This window comes from Sorex fumeus, unplaced genomic scaffold, assembly GCF_029834395.1.
Source record: "Sorex fumeus unplaced genomic scaffold, SorFum_2.1 ptg000098l, whole genome shotgun sequence".
NCBI classification, from domain to species: Eukaryota; Metazoa; Chordata; class Mammalia; order Eulipotyphla; family Soricidae; genus Sorex; species Sorex fumeus.
In genome coordinates, this window is record NW_026606155.1 from 59,903,733 (window position 1) to 59,923,825 (window position 20,093).

Consider the following 20,093-nt stretch of genomic DNA (forward strand, 5'->3'; position numbering starts at 1 on the left):
CTGTGCCTTTAGCCAGACCCCAAAAACTTGGGGCAAAGTTTACCAAGAAAGTAAACAGCTGAAAGTTAGGTATGTGGGAGACACCTCCAGCTCAGCTATATTATTGGAGGTATGGCCTTTCTGGTTCCTGATCGAAATGCTTAATGGCATGATCCCAGAGACTCAGAAGCAAATCTTAAAACCCAAAGGCTTTTGGCAGAGATGCGTCTGGTCCCCACAATGGGTTACCAGTGCCGGACCACCTCAGGGTCCGGGTGTTGTCCATCCGCCTGCTCCCCCTAGGTGGCTTGGTGGTCACCATCCTCCAGAGGCCATTGGAGAGTCAGATCTGGGTCCGCAGTGATGACACATGCAGGGCCTCATGGGATGCGGGTGGAGCCGGCCCTTTCCTCCCTGCCCCAATGAGACCCCGAGTCACCACCCACAAACGGCTCCTGGCTCCTGATCAAGCCACTTAATGGCCATGATCCCAGAGACTCAGAAACAAATCTCGGAACCAAACAGCTTTTGGCAGAAATGCACCTGGACCCCGCAGTAGGTTACTGTCGCAGGGCCACCCCAGGGGGGAAAGGATGCTGTCCCTCCGCCTGCTCCCCCTTGGTGGCTCAGTGGCCGCCATCCTCCAGATCAAGATGGCTCCTGATCAAGATGCTTAATGGCCATGATCCAAGAAACTCAGGAACAAATCTCAGAACCCAGCAGTTTTGGCAGAAATCCCTACAGATTTAAGTGTTAAAATTTCAGAATTTTGAAATCTCACAGCCACTACTGCAGCCATGTGACATCATATGTTATTCATAACCAGCAATAGAAAACAAATTGTCTACTGTTGCCTGAAAAGCAGATCTGAGTGTTGGGGTAAAATCCCAAATAATAATGGTGGGTCTGGTGTCAAAATATTGAATGTGATCAAAGTAGAGAGAGAGGAATGTGGAAATCATCTGCCCCACAGGTAGGGGGAGGGTGTGGGATGGGGGTATACTGGGGTTTTTGGTGGTGGAGAATGGGCACTGGTGAAGGTACGGGTGTTTCACTGTATGGCCAAGACTTAGACCCGAAAGCTTTGTAATTGCTCTCATGGTGATTCAATAAATAAAATTATAAAAAATGAAATAAAAAAGTAAGTGGAGTTCATGCCCAATTCAATCAGCCTAATCAGTGGCTGAATAAATAGCAGTACTCCTACATTAAAAAAAAAAAAGAAAAGAAAAGAACTATTTTTTGGAGCTGTTATGGTCAGGGGAAGGAAGGGAGGAAGGAAAAGAGAGAGGGAAGAAAGAAGAGAAAGGAGGGAGAAAGAAAGAATCCAGGATTAAAAAGCACAATAAGGGGGTTGAAGCTAGAGTACAGTGGGCAAGGCGTTTGTCTTGCATGTGGCCAACCTAGGTTCCATCCCTGGCATTGTGGCACTGTGTGTGCACACGTGTGTGTGTGTGTGTGTGTGTGTGTGTGTGTGTGTATGAGAGAGAGAGAGAGAGAGAGAGAGAGAGAGAGAGAGAGAGAGAGAGAGTGCAAGAGCACATTTATATGCCCCTGGTTTCTAGTGCTGAGCTCTAAAACCCTCTGTAATTTTCCAAGGGGTAAGAGAAGTAGGAGCATCTTTTGTTCTAATATTTGCTACAGTTTTTGATGAGCCCCTAGCCTCATGGAATTTCCTGGGCAATTTAGAGGGCTTTTGTCTCATGAGATGACTCGAGATTTACTCCCGGATAGCTGCAGGATAGGCCATGATTAGAACCTGAGTGTTCAACTCCTCCTACCCTTCAGGAAGGAGAACAGAGCTGCAAGTTAGTTAATGATCAATAACACCAATGAAATGAAATGTTCCAAAATCCCTTGGTTGGTTTGGAGACTTTCTCGGTTGGCAAACACATCTCTGTGCTGACAGCCTCACTGCATGGAGGTGCAAGTTCCTGCACTCAGGACCTTCCTGGGGCTGCTTTGTGTATCTCTTCATGTCACTTTCATCTGTGTCCTTTGTCACATCCTTTATTTATATAATAAATCTGTCTTTGTGTTTCCCTACATGTGGTCCATTCTTGCTAATGATCCCCTGCAGGCCCATATGATTTATCTCAGGCCAATCAGAAGTACAGGCACCAGCAGCTGAGAGGTCCAGGGAATTTTGCTAAGGCTCTTTAACCTATGGGCTGCCATGGACTCCAGTTAGTTTCACAATTAAACTGAACTAGAGGACACCTGGCTGGCTCCACACAGAATTGCTTGGCATGTGGAAAGTCCACACAGCTGGTGTCAGAAGTGAAGTGAAGGTGGAATGTAGAGACTCACATAGCCCTCATCATTCCAGTCTGGCTGCAGACCTCGTCCCTCCGCACCTCCATGTCTTTCTCTTCGGTCAGCAGTGAGCTCTATACCACAATATTCTACGACGTCTCCCCATCCTCATTCCCTGCTGTGGTTTTGCAACACCTGACAATATTAACCTCTGTCTCCCTTTTGAAACACTCTTCCCTTGGCTGCCATAGTAACATGCACTTCTAGTTTATCTCTAACCTGTGTAACCACTCCATCGACTTTGTAAGCACAGCCTCTTTTACGCAAGAGTTCCTTAAAGCTCCATCTTAGAACTCTTTCTTATTCCATAGAGTTTCAATGACCATCTAAAAGCATTTGAGTTAAAATTTTCTATCTTTTGGACCAGAGAGACATTACAGCAGGTAGGGTGTTTGCCTTGCACACTCTCAGCCTGGGTTTGATAGCCAGCACCACATATGGTAGGTAACTCAAACCCTGTTAAGAGAGGTCTCTGGGCAGAGTCAGGAGTAAGCCCTGAGCACCACCAGATGTAGCCCACCCCTCCCCCAAATTTCTATCTTTTGCTCAGACCCTCAGATCCCCTTTCTGGAATTTGAACTACAAAACTACGTACCCAGTTACCTATTAGATATCTCCTTTGGGATAATCCCAAGGCACTGAACTCAACACATCAAAAGTCAGACTCCTGGTATTCCTATAAATCTCTGACAATCTCCCAGTGGCATCATTGGACAATGAAAACAAATCCTTATTTTCATCTCATCCTTGGTTTCATTCACACCCTCCTCCCATCCAAGTAATTCATTACCAAATTATGTTCCATTTCTTAAATACTTCAAGAGTCATTCAGGGGCTATTCAGTCAGTCTCTTCCTCTGAGTCTTCTCCCTGTGCAGCCTTCTGGATGAACTTCTCAGTATTAACTTCCAAATGACAAATTTCTTTTTCACTGTAGCCAGTAGTGTTTATCATGTCCACTGATTTCATTATTTCATTGACTGTTTTTGATTATTTTTGTTTCTGCTTTATTCCATTTTACATATTTTCTTGCTGGGCTGGAGCGATAGCATAGCAGGTAGGGCGTTTGCCTTGCACACGGCTGACCCGGGTTTGATTCCTCCACCCCTCTTGGAGAGCCCGGCAAGCTACTGAGAGTATCTCATCCACACAGCAAAGCCTGGCAAGTTCCCCATGATGTATTTGATATACGAAACACAGTTAACAAGCCTCACAATTTGTTGTGAGACATTACTGGTGCTGGAGCAAATCAATGAACAACGGGAGGACAGTGCTACGGTGCTACAGTGCTATTTTCTTGCCACTTCAAAATGGAATATATTCATTAGGATCTGAGCACAGAAAACAGACTTTGAAATATTCAAAAATTTCATAGTTTTATCTGCAAGTTTGTATCTCAAAAGCTGATTTTGTTGCCTTTTTGGTTCATTTCTGGATCACCTCCTGCTTGGGAGGCCAGATGAGGTGCCAGGGATTGAATTTCAGTCAGCCAGGCAAATACCTTATTGACTGGACTCTCTCTGTCCCTTGTTGCTGCCTTCCTTAGCAAAACATTTCTTCACATTTTGAAGTTTAGCCTCTAGACTCATTTTCATTCCCACTCAAACCATTTTTTGTTCTTTCTTTCATATTCTCTCTTCTTGACTTCTTCCATGACAATCCGACCTCTGTGAAAAATTGGGGGTTATTCTCTTCCCTTGTTCCTGCTTGCTGAGGTAAGACCAGGAGTATTACAGATCTTCTTTCATTGGCTGGTCACTAGGCTATTCTTTGTGTTTTCATTCCTGGAGCTTCAAACAGGAGTTAAGATATTTTTCCTACCCTAGCCTCCGTTGACACGTGGAGATGTTTCACTCTTACTTTAAGCAATAAATCTCTTTTGGTTCCATTTCATGCAGCATACTTTCAGTCTTTACTACCCCATGGTGGGGTTGAATCCCCAGTTTTCATGCCTGCTCTAAGATTCAGAGCAAAGCATGCTTGCAGCTTTGGCTCTATTAAAGATGTAATTACTGACCAGTGATTTATGTATGGTGCATATATCACTGGTCAGTAATGCCATCTTTAGTAGAGGTAAGATAGTACATTAGAGTGTGCATTTATGGAATCATTTTGATTAGAAATTATTGATCCACCATAGTTTTAATACCATCAAAATGAAAAGATTGTACTCCTTTAGAGTAAAGACATCTTTAAAGTCTAGAATAACTCCCCTTTTAGCTTCTAAGTGACCCACACCACTCTCTTCTCTGGCTTTGTTCTGGTGCTTCATACTTGTCATGCTCTCCCTGACCACAGGGCCTTTGTACATCTCATCCCCTCTATTGAAAATATTCTATTCATTCTTCTCTGTTATTCTCCTTCATTTTGTTAACTCCCACCCATCTCTTTGATATCAACTCATCATTTACTTGAAGAAACCTTGCTTATCTAGATCAACTTTTTCCTTATATGACTCCACACCACCATGCACTCACTCCTTTTTTGCACCCTTAGCTCCATGGGGCAATGGTCATACCTATTTTGCTTCATCACTGAAGCTCCAATTTGGCTGCTTAATTACTGAAAGAAAATTCCAACTTTGTATTTAAAAGTACTCAAACCATGGCCACAGACAAAATGAATTTCACCTCTACTATCAAAAAGTAAGCTATGCTTTAGCTACTGGTGGTCAGCAAACTGGTCTTCAAGAATGCCTGTACTTTTTGCTTCTAAAAACCTATGGCTCAAATCATCCCCAGTAAATCTGCCTAAGAAAGTTCATCTCAAATCCCCCCTCATTCACGAATCTTTTCTCTAATCTTCTACCCTGTACCTTACTTATGGTGTTACTATGTTCCTTTCCTTATTTGTTTATGTGTCTTCCAGGTAGTAAATTCCTCAAAGGCAAAGGTTAAATGTATATGGCCATATAAACCACATAAAGGTCCACATAAAGGTCCCTTAATTTTTATTGAATTTAATTTGGGCACAAATGATTAAACTTATTTTGTTGGTTTGTAGAAGGCATTAATATGATTACAAAGTGACTAATAATTAACCTTCTCAAACAAAGTGTTACTGCAAACCAGTCTCTCCTGGGTTTTTAGTTATGTAAAACAAATGTTTGGTTGTTTGGCCTGTGCTGCATAAAAATAAAAACACATGGTGGCAGGGTGTAGAAGAGGCACAATGGACCCCTGGGTCCCCCAAAGCCCATGCACTACTGCATCCTGCAAGCAAAAATGAAGGACAAAACCCCAGGAAGTGACCTGCTAATTCTGCTCCTCCAAAGCCAGAGCCTAGGTCTCAGAAGGCGCTTGCAAAGGAGGGAGAGAAGGTGTCCAAAGGGAAAGGGGAGGGGATGCTAGTGGAGCTGCCTAACTGAGCGAGCACAGGGAGTAGCAGGGGCCGCAATGCCCAGGGAAGTGTCTGTCTCCCAACTGTGCTTCTGATAACTGAGTTTGTGGAGACTGGACAGTTTGAAATACAATTTGCCCCCTCAAGTTTTATACAAATGTAGGATATTTGATTTTTGATTTTTTTTTAAAAGCTATGTTGTTAGGGGCTGAAGCAATAGCACAGTGGGTAGGGTGTTTGCCTTGCGTGGCCAACCTGGGTTTGATTCCCAGCATCCCATATGGTCCCCTGAGCACCACCAGGAATAATTCCTGAGTGCAGAGTCAGGAGTAATCCCTGAGCATCGCTGGGTGGTGACCCTCCCAAAAAATTTAAAAAAAAAATAATAAAGCTATGTTGTTAGTATGCAAAATAATTGTTGTTTGGGGGAAGGATCTAAGTCACTAAGTCAAAACACTGGATGGAACTGGGGTGGGGGGGACACCTACCTATTAGTTTTGAGAGTCTTTGGGCTCCTAGGAAGAAACCTTCCTTGACTCACCCACATTAGCCACCTTGTTACAAATGTCTTGTGGTATGAGAGAGCTGAGATTTGTGTCTGTGTCCTCTCACCACTGCACGCCCTGGAAGCCCCCGGGAGATGACCTCCTTAGAGGCACAGAAGGCCTTTACTTGGACAAGGACAACGGCTGCTCAGATGCAGTATTCTGCCATCTCCCTTTCAACTCCTGAAAGTCAGGGTCCACTTGTGAGAAGTTGTTGAACAACACAAGACATGGGCAATGTCAACTTTTCCTCTACACCTTCTCAGTGCAGAGTATCAAATGAAGATATAGTTGGGTTTTGGAGTTGCTTTCTGATTTTGTTTTGTTCGTTTTCCATTTGAAAGCAGTTGTTTACTAACTGACCAGATTATAAATATACGGTAGATACCTTAGTTCATCCTGATCAGCTGGCTGATTTGGGTGTGCTTTTGGCAGCATGTCCACCTTCTACAAAACAGCCAGTCTTTTTCTTCATTCCACCTCCAGGAGACGATTATTGGAATGGCCAAAGAAACCTGTTTGGTTCTTTGAAGCATTTTCTAACACTACAGATCTTATGAACCACGCCCTCCATGTAGATGATGCCATATTTACCAAGAGTTTGAGCAAGCAACACATTATCTGTTAGGGCAGTTTGCATCTTGTGGATTTTGTCACAACTGCACTTGTGGATTAACTAATTTCCTGATTTCAGATCTGGGTAACCCCCATGTAATATACAGTTCTGCAATCCTCAGTGTGTTTGCCGAAGCTGACTGAGCTTAACAAAAGTATCACTAAAGATTTAGCAAAGGCAGAGAAGCTGCAATATCATTCAAACTTGGGTCTCGAACCATATCCCTCTGATCCTGATGAAAAACACCAAATTGCATTCTGCAAGTAAGTAAAAAATGCTGATTCTTCTCACCATCCTGGCCATTGAGATCTCTGTTTTGTATATATACCTATGTTCCTTGCAATAGCACTTAGCTTCTTTATCAATAAGTTTCTTCCTCACCCGAAGCACCTTTGAGGCCAATTTCTTTGTCAGATGCTTGATCTTCAGCTCTGAAAAATTCTTTTGCCCCCCCTTTTTTTTTTCAGGTTTCAGGCAGATCAGGAACATTCTTTAACTTCTCTCAGGTTGTTTTAAGGCTTAGCAGAAACTTTCTTTTTCTTCTCTTCTGTGTCCTTCTTGGTTCCAGTTAGGAAACTGTGGCTTTCTGATTAGGGGAGTTCATTGAAGAAGGGAGTGTGGAAGCTGCTGTATACTACTAACAACTGCCTGCTTGGGTCCTGCCTGAAATACCAGAACTGTTTATGAAACGTTTCTCAAATAAAGCCGGAGACTTTGGCTTGGAGACAGTAGAGTACATGGAAATAGCATAAGGCACATTTTATGGTTCCTAAAGCAGTATAAACACACACACACACACACACACACACACACACACACAAATTCCACTAGTTGGTTAGCTTATGCCTTTGCTATTATCTTAGAATATTCTAAATTCTAGGGTCAGGGCAATAGTACAGTGTATAGGGTATTTGCCGGCTGACCTGGGTTTGATCCCTGGCATCTCATATGGTCCCCCAACACCACCAGGAGTAATTCCTGAGCACAGAGCCAGGAGCAACCCCTGAGAACTGCAGGCTGTGGCCCCCAAGCCAACTAACCAACAGGCAAAAAGAATATCCTAACTTCTAAATGTTAGCAGGTTTGGGAGCTTTAAACTTCATTCTTCTGGAGGGAGGAGTGTCAATGAAGTCATAGGAAGAGGAAGGACTTGTTCCCTTCTGAAGTAGAAAGCATCCAGGTTGGTGACCATAAAGTCACCTCCATTCTGAAACCATGTCTTATCCAAGGGGGAATTCTGGTAAAAGGTCTCCTGGAGTTATTTACTAGGTTTGAGTTTGTGCATTCAAGGGGAAAAAAAGCGGGGCCAGTGCAATAGTACAGCAAGTACGGCATTTGCCTTGCACACCAGACAAAATCTCTGACATCCCATATGATCCCCCCCAAGTCTGCCAGGAGTGATCCCTGAATGCAGATCCAGGAGCAAGTCCTGAGCATTGCTGGGTGTGGCCCCGAAACAAATAGACAAAATATAAAAACTAAAGGAAGAAATAAAAAAAATGACACAAAGATAAGTAATCTTGGGGGGTAAAGTTCAGGGAACAGGGAAGAATTCTATTGATAGAAAGGAAGAAACCATGACCAAGGGCAGGAAAGAAAGACAGTAGAAAGCCACCTAAGGCAGGAAGGAAAGACAGTAGAAAGAAACAGAAGATTCCCTCCCCACCACCACCTTCAGTACAGCCAGGAGTAATCCCTTGGAGCTGCATGTGACCTAAACACAAAACAAAACAAAGAAGAAAAAAAGAAAAGAAATAGAAAAGATTCCCACCTATTCCACCTGTTTCTACTATGGATATACCAGACCAAAACAACTGCAGGTTTTTGAGAAATACATAAAAATAGTCTCTCCCTATTACAGTCTTGTTAAAGAAGTAACTACACGTTTGAAACAACTGTCAGCATCCCAAGGAATTGTCAAAGGCTTGTGTGACCATGAAATTACATGAAACAATGGGAAGATGTGCCAATTCCACCAGTATAGCTAAGCCAGTGAAAAACATAGGCACAGCAAAATAAAATTAATGCAAAATAACCAAAAGCTTTGAGTGTATCCAGTATGGAAAACTGCTCAAGATCTAAAGCATTTCAAACCATGGAAACAGTAAGTTTTTTCTTCGCATTTCCACTGACTCTGAAAAATCTTTATTATTTGCCCAATTATAAAACACATACTAATTCATTACCAAAAATATCTCCAACACTACACAAACAGAAAATCCCTATCCTATAGAGCCCTTCCTTTTGAATTAATGAGGGTTATTCAGTTGAGTGCCAACCTTTTTTGGGTTACCTGAGACATAGGAAGAGAAGAGAAGCTCTGAACAAGTTTATACTAACTCTTTCCACTTCTCAGTTCACCTGCACCCTCCACTGCCAAGAGAATAAGTAAAAGATGGAAACCCAAAAATACATGCTGATCCTTCAAAACAAGCAATATAAACTCTGAAGATAAACCACCAAAGGTCAATAAACAAAACCGTTACACAAAGTGGCAGAAACAGTATTATGTGATTCTGGAAAATGGAGTAAAAGAAGAAAAAAAAATACCCCTTTCTTTTTTATTGTCCTCAATAATCAAAAAGGGGACACCATTGTTTTCTTCAAAAAAAAAAAGTTGGATACAGCCAACTAAATTATTTATACTTTTTTAACCTTAAAAAAAATGTTAGGGTTGGGAAACACAGGTCTAGCATGTGTGATGCCCCAGGTATGATCCCTGGCACGTGACCCCCTCGGCATCACCTGATATAGTTTTGGTGGCTCCTGAGCATTGCAGAATCAAAAGCTGCAGGAATGAAACCCCAAGCCCCCTTTTCCACCAACTCTTCCCCAAAAAGTGGTTTTTTTTCTTTTTTAAAGTTAGGGACCAGGAATGTGGCTCAGGGGCAGAGCACTTGCTGTACATGTGTGAGGCTCTGGTTTTGCTTCCTAGTACCATACGGCCTTCTAAGCACTTCCAGAAATATAGCCCTGGTGCCCCCAGAACCGATGGGGAGGTCAAAAAAGGGCTACACACACACACACACACACACACACACACACACACACACACACAGACACCACCACAACCGCTACTGACAACAACAACGTTACACAAATGAGGCACTTCATAGTGACAGCAGGTAAGGAGGTGCTAAAAGAAGAAGAAAAAAACTCACAATGGTAGGGTAGGTCAATGAGATACAGGAATCAACCAAAAACTTGCAATAGGAAAAGCTAGGAGCAAAATAAATAATATTAAATTATAACCAAAAACATAGCCCACCAAAATCTATACTGTTGTAACTAGGTGACCAAAGAAACAGGTAAATGGGAAAAAAACAAACAAATTTTCAGTGCAGAAGAGTTCCAAATAATTTATGTTCTGCATCTGAAAAGGTGAAACATAACTGTCATCTCTTTGTATGTCACCTAAAAGTAATGACTTTCCAACCATCACAGTATAAAAAGGGGGAGAAAGAATAAATGTCCATGGTGGGAAAATCTGATCAGTATTTTGCAGGCAAGTGATCAAGTTGCACCCAAGGTGATCAGTCATGTTACCAGTATCAATTTCTAACATGATGCGATGGAAAAGGGCTTTTACCTCTGACTGAGGTCTTCGGGCCCCCAAGTCCATAATCCCAGCATAATCATGAGAAACACATCACAAAAATCCCAAAAGAGGGGCATTCTCCATCATAACTGGACAGTTCTCAACATCTCCAAGGCCACCCACTGCCATGGTCAAGAGGGGCCTAATGATAGCTGGTGACTGCTAGTCAAGATGCTGCATGGGATCCCAGGACTGTTGGTAACAGGGAAATCCGGGTAGTCGTAATAACCTTCATTAATTGTGACAATCATATCATAAGAATGGAAGATGTGAGGGGCTGGAGTGATAGCACAGTGGGTAGGGAATTTGCCTTGCAAGTGACCGACCTGGGTTTGATTCCCAGCAACCTATACGGTCCCCTGAGCACCACCAGGAGTAATTCCTGAGTGCAGAGCCAGGAGTAACCCCTGAGCATTGCTGTGTATGACCCAAAAAGCAAATAAATAAATAAATGGAAGATGTGAATGGCAGAGAAAATTAGCTGTGGGGTACATGGGAACTCTATTATTTTTGTAACTTTCTTGAAAGGAAAGAATAAATTTTTTTTAAAAAGGCAATTCTTTTTGTTTGCTAAGGGCAGCAGGGCTGATGAGAAGGGGCTGGGAGACCGTGGTGAAGAGAGGTGAAGAGATATTGTCACTCTGGTGCTGGGTAGGATGCAGTGACATTGTATTCCAAAACATTAATAATAGCACTATTGTAAATCATGGTTCCTAGAAGAAAAAAAATACAATAACAAGGATGCAGTTTTTGCTTATTAAACCCCAGGGCATAATATAGTAATTCATGATTTTCTTACACAAATGAATGGTTTCACTATTAGGTTTTAATTGCCAAGGTAGAGTATTTGTCACATATAGAAAGGTAATCTGTGTAAAGAGAATTAAGTGTGTGTATATGTATATATATTATAATATATATTCATATATTGCTATAGTACTTGGCATTGCTTCATCATGCACACTGAAAAGTCTAGGCAAATAGCCAAAAACTCTCAGAGTATGTTTTATTTTGGCCTAAATAAAATAATGGATACATTAAAAAATACATTTTAAATAAGATATAAAATATTGCTAAATTTCAAAATTGAACAAATGAATAGCCAACCTTTATTTTGTTCTACACTTTCTCTGATTTATCATACTTTTTATCACCCAAAAAGCTTATGCATCCCTAGAGGCAGTTTAACTAATTTTCACACACACACACACACACACACACACACACACACACACACACACACAAAAACCCCAGGAATTGCTCAATGGTAGTTGATTGCAAGTTCAAATCCTGGCATCACCTCATGTGCTGAGTGCCATGTTGGAGGAACTTCCAATTGTGATCGCAAAGCCACAACAAAGTTTATTCTGATGCACTACAACCAAGTGTGTGTAAAAACAGCAAGTAAAATGTACAGTCCCCAGCAAGCACAACAGAATGTATGAGCACCACAACCAATTATATGCAGCCTCTGGTCTTTTAACCAAGGGAAGGGAATCAGAGGAAATTTTCACCTATATAAACATACATTATTTAGCACTTCAGATGCAAGCAGAATCTCAAGTCAGGATGGAAGGACAGGGGAGTTGGGATAAGTGGTGGTATACTTGAATGCTGCCTTTAAGATTTATAGTAATGTGACAAACTAACAATCCTTCTTCCCCTTAGTTTCCTCACTGTAAAATGGGAAAAAATAGTAGCACACCTCCCATAGAGAATTGTGCAGATTACATAAGACCATGCATACAAAATTCTTAGTACAGAAAAAAATCAAAGTATATCAGCAGCCCCTGTCTTAGTTCTCATTAATGGTCAGTGTTAACCAAAAAATGGCTAGAACCATGAACAGAACTTCTGGTTAGACACTACAGTGTCAGTTTAATAGTGATTGAGCGTGTGCATATGTGTGTACATGTGTAGAGATGGGGAACAGACTAATATTGACAATTTGGTATCCTTGTGAATCAGATTTTTTTTTCCCTTTACTTTATTTTATTTTTTTTAAAGTTGTAGATTTACAATTTTTTGTGCTTTGGTTTCAATCATACAATGATCAGATACCCATCCCTCCACCAGTGCCCATTTTCCACCACCATGGATAATATCCCTCCCACCCCCATCCCCCCATCCCCCCTGTCTCTGTGGCAGGGCAATCCCCTGTGTTCTCTCTCTCCTTTTGGGTGTTGTGGTCTGCAAAAGAGGCATTGAGTGGCAAACATGTTCAGTCCATAGTCTACTTTCGACATGCATCTCCCCTCCTGGGAGGATCCTCCAAACATCCTTTATTTGGTGCTCCCTTCTCTATCTGAACTGCCCTTTCCTCTAGGATACCCGGCTAGCCTCTAAGTTATGGAGTAATCCTCTTGGTGCTGATCTCAGCTATTCTTGGGTATTAATCTCATACTGTTACTTTATATCCCCCAGATGAATGCAATCTTTCTATGTCTATCCCTCTCTTTCTGACTCATTTCGCTTAGCATGATACTTTCCATATTGTACCACTTGTATGTAAAGTTCATGACTTCATCTTTTCTAAGAGCTACATAGTACTCCATTGTGTAGATGTACCAAAGTTTCTTTAACCAGTCATCTGTTCTTGGGCATTCAGGTTTCTTCCAGTTTCTGGCTATTGTAAAGAGTGCTGCAATGAACAAACAAGTGCAGATGTCACTTCGACTATACATTTTTGTCTCTCTGGGATATATTCCCAGGAGTGGTATTGCTGGGTCAAATGGGATCTCAATTTCTAATTTTTTGAGAATCGTCCATACTGTTTTCCAGAAGGGCTGAACCAGTGGACATTCCCACCAACAGTGAAGGAGTGTCCCTTTCTCGCCACATCCACGCCAGCATCGCCAGCATCGGTTGCTTTTGTTCTTTTGAATGTGGGCCAGTCTCTGAGGTGTGAGATGGTATCTCATTGTGGTTTTGATCTGCATCTCCCTGATGATTAATGATGTAGAGCATTTTCTCATGTGCTTTTTTGCCATTCGGATTTCTTCTTTGAGAAAGTTTCTGTTCATTCATTGCCCCATTTTTGGATGGGGTTGGATGTTTTCTTCTTGTGGAGTTTAACCAGTATTTTGTATATCCTGGATATCAACCCCTTGTCAGATGTGTATTCGGTGAATATCCTTTCCCATTCTGTAGACTGTCTTTGTATTTTGGTCACTGTTTCTTTGGAGGTGCAGAAGCTTCTTAGTTTAAGATAGTCCCATTTATCTATCTCTGTTTTCACTTGCTCGGCCAGTGGCGTGGCATCTTTGAAGATACCATTAGCTTCAATGTCATGGAGGGTTTTGCCAACTTTATCTTCAATGTACCTTATGGTTTCTGGTCTGATGTTGAGGTCTTTAATCCATTTTGATCTTACTTTTGTACATGGTGTTAGGCAGAGTTCTGAGCCTATTTTTTTGCATGTAGCCGTCCAGTGATGCCAACACAATTTATTAAAGAGGCTTTCCTTACTCCACTTCACATTACTTGCACCTTTATCAAAGATTAGATGAGCATATGATTGAGGAGAGATGTCAGTGTATTCAACCCTGTTCCATTGGTCTGCAGTTCTGCCTTTGTTCCAGTACCATGCTGCTTTAATTATTACTGCTTTGTAGTACAGTTTGAAGTTCGGGAGGTTGATTCCTCCCATTTTCTTTTTCCCAAGAATTGCTTTAGCTATTCGTGGGGGCTTTTTGTTCCATATAAATTTCAAGAGTGTTTGCTCCATTTCTTTGAAGAATGTCATGGGTATCCTTATAGGGATTGCATTGAATTTATACAATGCTTTCGGTAGTATTGCCATTTTGACAATGTTAAGTCTCCCGACCCATGAGCAGGGGATATCTTTCCATTTCCTCATGTCTTCTTTTATTTCCTGAAGTAGCGTTTTGTAGTTTTCTTTGTACAGGTCCTTTACTTCCTTAGTTAAGCTGATTCCTAGGTACTTGATTTTCTGGGGCACAATTGTGAATGGGATTGTTTTTTTCATGTTGCTTTCTTCTCTCTCACTGTTTGCGTATAGGAAAGCCATGGACTTTTGGGTATTGATTTTATAACCTGCAACTTTACTATACGAGTCTATTGTTTCTAGGAGTTTTTTGGTGGAAGTTATTGGGTTCTCAGATTTTTTGGGAGGTGGCACTGGGTGGAGCAGGGGAATTGATTAGTTAAAAATTGATTAATAAAGTATTAGTGCTTCAAGATAATTAGAAGTGCAGTTTATAACTTCAAGAACATGTTTAAATAAACTTATTTCTTACTCTGGAATTACTCCTGACTCTGTTCTCAGGGATCATTCCTGGTAATCCTCAGGGGACCATAGTTCTGGTGATCAAACCGGGGTCAGCCACATGTGAGGCAAGTGTTTTATCCCCTTACTATCTCCCCAGCCAACTTGGAATTCTTTTTTTTTTTTTTTTTTTTGCTTTTTGGGTCACACCCAGCAATGCTCAGGGGTTCCTCCTGGCTTTGCACTCAGGAATTACTCCTGGCAGTGCTTGGGCTACCATATGGAATGCCAGGGATAGAACCTGGGTCAGCTGCGTGCAAGGCAAACGCCCTACCCACTGTGCTATCGCTCTGGCCCCCAGCTTAGAAATCTTGCACAAAAGAAAACCTAACTTAGTAAGAGTAGGAATCAGATATTATAATATCTATGCTTTTTTTTTCTTTATCTCTCCAATGACATGTCAGAATGATGATCAAATAAATGTCACAGAAATGGGATGGATAAAGTGGAGTGAATAAAACTAAATAGTGAAAAGGAATTAAGAATGTAGTAACATCAATACTTTCATAGTCACAAAACAATGTGGCTTCAAATTTCACTTTCAAAAGGTGACACTCCTGGTTTTCTGCTTAGGGGTTGTTCCTGGCAGTGCTTGGAGAGCCATGTGGTAGCGGGGACAGAATCTGGGTCTTCTGCATGCAAAGCTCCAGGCCGAGTATTGTATTTGTATTTGTATTTGTATTTGTATTTGTATTTGTGGGGGGTAGGGAGGGGGTGCATTCTTGGAGGCAATCAGGACAATTACTGGCTCTGTGACAGGAGATCACCCGTGGCGATATTGATTTAACATGGAACTCCTGAATGTTGGTGTATTTTGTAGGGTTATTTCAGACCATTTGAAGAGGAACTTCTGTTTTCATTTACCTTACAGAACTACAGAACCAAGTCTGATAACATTGCCCATCTGTCATCTTTTTCCTAAATAGTTAAGAAAACTTTTACGGACAAGAGAGACAGCTCGGAAGGCTGAGTGCATGCTCAGCATGCAGAAAGTTCGGGTTTGATTCTCGGCATTGCATGGCCCTGCAAGAACTGCCAGGAGTGACCCCCTGCTACTCTTCAGTAATTGTATTTTCACCTTTAAATTTATTGACTGACTTTTTAGCCCAAGGAGAGCAATTCATAGTATGCACTTTGTGTGCCCACTTCAAATCTCCCATTTTTCCTGAACTTATTTTCCTTTTGTACTCTTATTTTAAGTTAACTTTCTACATTGCATATTTAACTGCAATTATCTTATATTTGTTACAGAAGAAAGTGGAACAGATATTATCTATAAATTAAGAATATTTATTTGGAGGGGGTAAACACCATAAAGAACTATATATTCCTAATATTATCTAAAGATGTCTAAATGAAACATTGCAATACAACCTATTATCTGAATTGACTTAATCAACTGATCTTAATTGCATTTGGGCAAAAAAAATATCCTCTACAATGTAAGAAATCCAAACTATAACTTATTTAATTTTTTAAAATATAAATTATGTTAAAAGGAAAAATAGTTTTTTCAAAATAAATGGCAAAACTTATTAATAGTTAATTAGAAGATAATTAAGTTCAAGATAATTTAGAAAAGCAGTTTATAACTTCAAGAACATGTTTAAGTAAACTAATTGTTCATTCTGGAATTGCACCTTTCAGGCTCAACAAATACTTTAAATCATTCTTTGCTTAAAGTGGGTATTAAATTGTCAGAGGTTGTCACTACCTACCACATTCCTGAGCAGTGTGTTTTACAACACTGCCATAGAAGCAAGATATACACAATAATGATTCACAATCTCACCACACCCTAAATAGTTATCACACAGGCATTATCAGTGATACACCACAGGAGAATCAACTTGCCAATAAGATTCTGCCAGAGAGAAAACAGATACAGGAGCTTAGCAACACTGTTCCTAACAATGCTTCTCTTAGATACCAGATTACTTGAGGAAAGGCAATTCTGGAAATTTCGTTTTGAACACTGTGCCAAGTACACCTTTTGGGGACATTTGGAAAGAAAGGGAACCTGAGGTCGAATTTTTTTTTTTCTTTTTGGGTCACACCTGGAGATGCATAGGGTTTACTCCTGGCTTTGCACTCAGGAATTACCCCTGGTAGTGCTCGGGGACCATATGGGATGCTGGGAATCGAACTTGGGTTGACCGTGTGCAAGGCAAATGCCCTATCCCCTGTACTACCACTCCAGCCCCACCAAGGTTGAATTTTTATGGAAACTTTGCTAGGCATCATTGATCTTTCTCCTTATTCTTGAATGGCTTCGCCTGAGTTTTGACCAACTGTTACTTCTCTAGCAGTGGGTATGTTTAAAATAATTTGGAAGGGCTAGAAGATAGCAGAGGGAACCAGGGCACATGTTTTCCCTGTGTGGAGCCCTTCCATCCCTAGCAGCCCAGCACTGCACTCCCAAGTCTGGGCATTGACCTGTGCAGCCTGGTTGGTTAAGTACTTCAGGAAGTGACTCTCTGTGCCTGGGCACTGTTTGGGAAGTCCCCCTTTAGCCCTCCAACTCCCCCCAAAAATTCCAAGAGCCAGACTATTCCCATAGTCACATGAAATATCAGAATTCATACACACGTGCAGCAGTTGGAGTGGGTGGAATGGTGCACAGATAGAAGGAAATACTTAGTCAGTTTGGAAATATTCTACCTAACGCAATGCAACTTCCCAAGTTATCATCCATGAAAAATAAAGTGACTGCGGAGCTACAAGATCCTCCTCTCTATGACCAGTGATGGGGGAAAGTTGGAACTGGGGCCTATCTTCTTCAGGGACATCTTGAAAACCAAAATTCAAACTTTAGAGGAAGTAAAGTGAAGGATGGACAGCAGTAAGAATCACAACACAAAATGGCAAGAGTCCTACCTGCTGTGCTATCTTTCTAGTCTAGGTTGGTCTTTTTGGTTTTTTGGGGGGGCACATCCAGCGATGCTTAGGGGTTACCTCTAGCCTGCACTCAGGATTTAGTCTGGCAGAGCTCAGTGGACCAAATGGGATATCCAGGATCAAACCTGGGTGGCCTTGTGCAAGGCTGACACCCTACCCGCTGTACTATCACTCCAGCCCCAGGTCTTTATTTTTAACCAATGTGGGCTAGAGCGATAGCACAGCAGGAAGGGCGTTTGCCTTGCACGTGGCCAACCCAGGAACCTGGGTTCAATTCCTCCGCCCCCCCCTTGAAGAGCCCAGCAAGCTACTGAGAGTATTGCGCCCGCCTGGGAAAGCCTGGCAAGGTACCTGTGACTTATTTGATATGCCAAAAAAACCCCAGTCGCACAATGGAGACATTACTAGTGCCCACTTGAGCAAATCGACAAACAATGGGAGAACAGTGCTACAGTGCTACAGTGAATTTCAGAGGTTTGAGAAAGAAATTCAGAAAACAAATTTTTTCTCTTTTATCCTTCAGGTGACATATTTCAGCTGAATTTGAGCTGATATTTCCCCCAAAAGAAGCCAGTGCACTGCCATAAGACAATAGTATTCTGAAAAGCTGAAAAAATAACAATTACTTTTTATATGAACTACTGTCAGCATTAAATTCTTTCTTTATTTTTTGTTTCTAAATCACAGCCAATGACACTTGGTGAGTACTTCCAGTTTGATGCTTGGGGGTCACTCCTGGAGATGTTTGGGGGACCATGTGGTCCTGGAGATGAAACCTGGGGCTCCAGCATATAAAAACAAGGCTCAGCCAGTTGAACTATCACTGGCCCCCCCTTTTGTCTTTGTTTTTTGGGCCACATGTGGCAATGCTGAGGGCTTAATCCTGGTTCTGTGCTTGAGGTTCACTCCTGGTGGTGCTCAGGGGACCACATGGGATGCCAGGAACACAGGTTATTTGAGTTTTGTTTTTCTGCTTTTTAGAATATTAAATTCTTTCCAGAGTAAAAGATAAAAGTAATGTTATTATCACATATGATTTCTTTGGTTGATCTTTTGTTATCTGCCTTTATGTTTGCCAAAGTCTGCTAGAAACATGTACATATTTGTTTCTCCCCTAATGCCTACCACATCATTTTATGTACATTACTTTCCCCCCATATTTGGGCTGCATTATTTCTGGCAAGTCTCCCTCCATTTTTTGTTTGTTGGTTTGTGGTTATACTCCCAGCAGTGTTTGGGAGCTACTTCTGGCTCTGTGCCTGGGTCATTCCTGGTGATTCTTAGGGAATCTAAGAACATGAATGGTGAGTCCAATTTTAGTATTTTGTATGAGAGTGAATATCAAACAAAAGGCAAAAAATGCAAAACTTTTAACTTCTCAGCTTAGATGGGTAACTTTTAGAATATGCAAAGCTTTAGTGATAATCCCTTCATTCTTCTTTTTCTGGCTTTGCCTGTATACTACTACTACCTCTAAGGCCCCTCTAATATGACTGCCTCCAATACTTCTGAGTCAAAAATATTTTTAACTTGTGGACCAGAGTGATAGTACAGCGGAGTAACCCCTGAGAATTGCTGAGTACCCCTCCCACCCCCACAAAAAAGAATCATAATATTGGGCTAGAGACATAGTACAGAGGGGTAAATGCACTTGCTGTTCATGCCACAGAACCTAGTTCTATCCCAGCACTGCTTAGAGTACCCTAAGCACTGCCAGGAATGATCCCTAAACATAGAGCCAAGAGTAAGTCCTGTGCACTGGTGGGTATGGGCCAACTTCAATGTCCCTCCCCTACCCAGCCGCCCCCACCCCCCAAAATAAACCCAACAAGAATCACGACATTCCTATTAGAAACTACTATGGCATTTAAAATTGATAGAACTGATTTCCTTATCCCACCTAGCCCCCTGCCCCCACCAAAAGAACTACTTAAACTAATTTATCAACATACTATGTTTGAAAAAAGAGCAATGAGTGATATTTTCAGTATTATGTACTGATCATTTATAAGCAGAAGGATGCCACCACAGAAAATGACAGATGAACCCCAAAGAGAGAGTAACGTCCTGGAGAAGGTCACGTAAAGGCCAAAGAGAGGGAACTTGGCTCTGTGTGAGATGGATGCTTACCCTCACTCTTACCCAACTTACACTTGCTTACCAGAGATGAAAACAGTGAATCTTAGATGTGTAGTGGGTCACTCGGTACTTTCAGAAGGATAATTTTAGAGGGAGGAAAAAGTGTAGATTTAAGAGATCCAATGAAGATCACAAATAGGTACTCTGGAGCTTTGGAATAGCAGAATGAAACCAGTACTTACACTTTGAGATTCCCGACTTTTGGGAAACATTTTGGCAACATTCAGCCCATCGATGACGATATCGAAAGGAGGACAGGTTTTCACAAAGTTCTTAAATCTCTTGAGTTCCTAAAAAAAAAAGAGAAGATATTAACAAGAACTTAGTAAAGACCTGATCTTAAACAAATTGTTATGACCAGTGTCTAATGACTCAA

At 41.5% G+C, this 20,093-nt stretch overlaps 1 protein-coding gene and 1 pseudogene across 3 annotated transcripts in view; both read right to left on the minus strand.

Moving 5' to 3' along the window:
* LOC130041160 (protein lin-28 homolog A-like) overlaps positions 1-10,416 on the minus strand; it is a 38,718-nt pseudogene extending 28,302 nt beyond the window's left edge.
* Positions 1-20,093, minus strand: part of PRORP (protein only RNase P catalytic subunit) — a 115,550-nt gene that overhangs the window by 60,100 nt on the left and 35,357 nt on the right. For all 3 annotated transcript variants that reach the window (XM_056133803.1, XM_056133802.1, XM_056133804.1), the window contains exon 5: positions 19,900-20,007. In XM_056133803.1, coding sequence (XP_055989778.1) covers positions 19,900-20,007 — 108 coding nt within the window. The remainder of the gene's footprint in view (positions 1-19,899; positions 20,008-20,093) is intronic.